We start from the raw sequence: 4,171 nt of genomic DNA, 5'->3' as shown, positions 1-4,171 counted from the left end.
TCGATGTTGGCGTTCCATTGGTGTCTCAATTTCCTCAGGCCTAATTCCTTCTTCTGAAACGCATACCGTGATCTCCATGTGACAAGAGTACACATACATGTACGTGCGCGCACATTCGAATCATTCCATCGATGATCGCACGCAAAGGGCCATATCCAGTGTAAGGTGTGCGAAAGAGAGACCGATGATCAACTCAAACGGACAGCAAATACCAAGCAGCATTGGGTGTGTTTGTTGCCACCGCGCATGTAATGGTATGAGTGCGTTTGGGTATGTTCATGTGCAAGAGTGTGCGTGTTTCGTTGTGTGTCAGTGCTGTTTTGTGAATCGCTGGAAAACAGAAGGTAAACGAGATATTTTTTATTGTTCAATCAGTTACAGAAAAACGTTCAAACAGTGAGCACACACAATTTTTTGGAGCGAGACACAACAAAACAACACCACAAAACAGTCCAAGTATTTGAAGAAAAAAAAAATCGACACAGCATATAATAAAAGTAGAAAAAGAAAACAGACACAACAGCAAAGATAAAAAGTAATAAAAAGAATTGTATGTGCACTGAGAAAGCATAGATCAACAATACTTTGAACGAAAAAAAAGTACATTTCCGTTAAACAGAAACGTGCGTCCGTCTGAAGAAAAAGAAGATAAAGCGCCCGCGGGGAAATTATTGCTAAAATTCTGCGCAGACGAAATTTTTGTCACTGATTTTAATTGTGAATTTTATGCATTATATTTTTCCGTTTGGTTTGTGTACAAGTTTGAGTTTTGGAAAGGCAAGCGAAAGAGAAAAAAATAATTACTCAACAATATCAGACTATTAATTGACATATTGAAAGTGTGAAACTGTGAAATAGAAAAATAAAACAGAGAAAAATTTCCACAAAATTTCGGTGCAAAAGAAGAACAAGTTTGCTAAAAATTGAACAAAAAAGAACACGTGACAACATCAAGATCGAAAAAGTTTCATTCAAGTGTTGAACCAAAATCAGAATTGTTCCATTATTTTTGAGCTGTAAATTTTGAATAAAAAGATAAACCATGATGATGGCAACGCATCCACACTACGGTTTCCTGCCTGGCGGATTACAAATGCCACAGCACGGCGATTATGCACCGCAACCGTCGCAATCGCCCAATGATCATTTGTCCATCAAACGTGAACCGAACAACTATCAATCGGCAAATGGTATGATTCACTCATCGAGCATGGGTCAATCGCCACCAAATAACAATTTAAACGGTGTTCAAATGTCTCCAGGCGGTGATGGTCACATCAAACGGCCAATGAATGCATTTATGGTGTGGTCTCGTTTGAAGCGTCGTCAAATTGCCAAAGACAATCCAAAAATGCACAATTCCGAAATCTCAAAACGTTTGGGCGCCGAATGGAAACTATTGACTGAGGACGACAAACGTCCATTCATCGATGAAGCAAAACGTTTACGCTCCGAACACATGAAAGATCATCCCGATTACAAATATCGGCCACGACGAAAACCAAAGAATCCATTGTCAGCCGCAAATGGTGCCGTTGGTTTATCGAGTTTGGGTGGCATTTCAAGCGCTGGCAAGGGTCACATTAGTGCTTCATACAATCCATTCCATCAGTTATCAGTACCACCATACTTTGCTCCATCGCATGCCCTTGAACAGTATCCATACTTCAGCGGTTTTGATCCATTGACTTTGTCAAAGTTCCATCAATCACAAAATGCTGGTAGCGTACAGCCAACCGCATTAGAAGCACAAAAAGCGCCACAGTTACCTCCAACCTCGTTGGGTTCATTTTATTCGGGCATTTATTCCGGTATGTCCGCCGCCGCTGCACCATTATATGCAGCCCATGCAGCCAACAGTATTTACACGTCATCTACATCATCCACATCACCTGGCTCAAGTCCCGGCGTCGGAAACGGTAGTCACAATACTCAAACCAACGGCAACACAACCACATCAAATATGGACGTTATGGATATACGAAGACCGGTACAAGTAATTTACTGAAATTCACCAATTGACTGTTAATTGAACAAAATGATTCCATAAGAGAACACTTGGTTTTTGTCTAGATAAAATTGTTCCATCAGCATTCATGATCTTCACAAAGAAAGAGGAACAAATAAACAAACACTGAGAAACAAATCCATACAAAACGTTAGTAGAAATTAAAAAAAAAACTGGCAACATTCATACATGAAATGTGCTCGTCGTTGTTGTCATTTGCTGTCGAACGTTACGGAAGACGTTGTACAAACAAAGTAAATATCATTATTGTTATTCGGGACTTAAAAACTATTCGCAAGACAGTATTATTCAAGCTTCAAATGAATCTTACAAAATACCCAACATTTTTTTGGATCTTGTCGAACAGTCTTTGAATTCTGCATAAAAATAGATTTACATTCTTAAAATTAATTGATTATCATTATTCTAACAATTATTATTGAATATTGCACCCTGAGAGACAGAAAAAGTAAAAAAAAACGATTGAGTAAATCAAACTGCAGGAGATGAAAAAAAAAACAAAAAACAAAATCCATTTATATTATCCACATACTTTATCTAATTGATTATTTAAAATTGATACAAGTAGCAAAACTTCTCGAAAGCGAACAGCAAACAAAAAACAAGTTAGTTTCAAAATGAATGCAAAAAAGTAACAAACTATACGAACACAATTTATTAGAACGTAACGAAAAATCTTTATTATTCTAGAAAGAAACGGTTAAGTAATAATTGCTATGTAACATATTATATATATTTGAGAGAAAATAAATAAATCTACTTTTTATTTTATATTTTGAATGAGAACACAAAATTTTAAACAAATTCGAAAGAAAAAAACAAAACAAAACAAAACATATGCCACGAACAAACACACATCCACACCCTTAGACACAATCCAAAGCAAATAATCACGAAATCATTAGAACAAGAAGACGATCAATTAAATGATCGAAATGTTTACACTAAACTAGACTATAAAAGCTAATAGCATGAGGTGTGTACGAAAGTGTGAAAATGAACAAACAAAACGAAAAAAATTCCTCGAAAAAAAAGAACAAAAGCTTAAAAAAAAAAGAAAGAATGAAACAAACAAACAAACAAAAAAATCACATTCACCACAAAAAAAAACAATATTTTAATTATATCGATAAAACAAACTTCTCGTTACGAAAGGAAGCGTAGTAACAGATTTGTGTTGTTCTTGTGTTTGAATTTAAAATGTGATAAGAATCGATGTAAATCGCTCACAAATGATATGAAAATGAGGAAAAACAATGGGATGGCAGTATTATTATTTGTTTATTCATATGAATGGTAACAATTTTTTTTAGCCAATTTTCAGTTCTTCATAAGAAAAAAACAGTGTATTCTTTTGACTTCTTTCTTCTTTACTATTCTTTAAGCATTTAGACAGTAAAAATTATACATAATTAGTGAAAAAAAATAAAATCTATTGATATTGTGAAAAAAAATCCTGACGATCGAACCAATTTTCTTGAACAGTATCTCCGGTAGTCTGTATATTTATATTTCAGATAGCGCGAAAAAAATGGACTCGGAACCGGTTTTTGATCAAAGATGCTGTAAACCTAAAATCACATAATGGCACAAGCACATCGAATTCCAAGCGACGGTTTGGCTCTGTTTGCTTTCGAGGTATCATAAACCGCTGGTGAATGCATATAAAAGAATGAACATTTGTTTTCTTTTATTCTTCGCTCGTATGGAATTTCTTCGTTCATTTTACAACGTGATTAGCTATCGATTCGAGTATTGTTTATCACCGTTCATCATCATCGGCGTTCACGTGCGTTACGTTTTGGAGCATTAGCGCTTGGGTGTTTGAACATACAGGTCCAATGATCACTTCAATCACTTTAATTATTTATTCATTCATTCATTTTGAGCGTCACTTTTTTCGCCATTGTCATGAGTATTGTCTATTTCCCTGTGTGTGCTTCTTCTCATCGCCGTCAACACTGTCGCGGATATCAAATATTCATTCACAGCAATCAAGTTGCCATTATTACCGCTTATTATTATCATTGTAATGAATTTTTTTTGTCAAATATTATTTTGCTTAGCATTGTTTTTGTTATGTTTGCCGCCATTCTTTATTCTTGTTGCTAAATATATACAAACATATCCTCATGAAAATCT

The 4,171-nt window shown here is 35.2% G+C and overlaps 1 protein-coding gene across 1 annotated transcript; it reads left to right on the top strand.

Annotated features, from left to right (window-relative positions):
- Positions 1 to 379: 379 nt before the first annotated feature.
- Positions 380 to 2,539, top strand: LOC129575160 (SOX domain-containing protein dichaete-like). The gene has a single exon (XM_055458137.1). The coding sequence runs from the start codon at positions 1,043 to 1,045 to the stop codon at positions 2,006 to 2,008; it is 966 nt and encodes a 321-aa protein (XP_055314112.1). The 5' UTR covers positions 380 to 1,042; the 3' UTR covers positions 2,009 to 2,539.
- The last annotated feature ends 1,632 nt before the right edge of the window (positions 2,540 to 4,171 follow it).

Source organism: Sitodiplosis mosellana, unplaced genomic scaffold, assembly GCF_009176505.1.
Source record: "Sitodiplosis mosellana isolate CC-2019 unplaced genomic scaffold, AAFC_SMos_1.0 Smas_scaffold_6166, whole genome shotgun sequence".
Classification (NCBI taxonomy): domain Eukaryota; kingdom Metazoa; phylum Arthropoda; class Insecta; order Diptera; family Cecidomyiidae; genus Sitodiplosis; species Sitodiplosis mosellana.
This window is presented reverse-complemented; position numbering and strand designations above follow the sequence as displayed.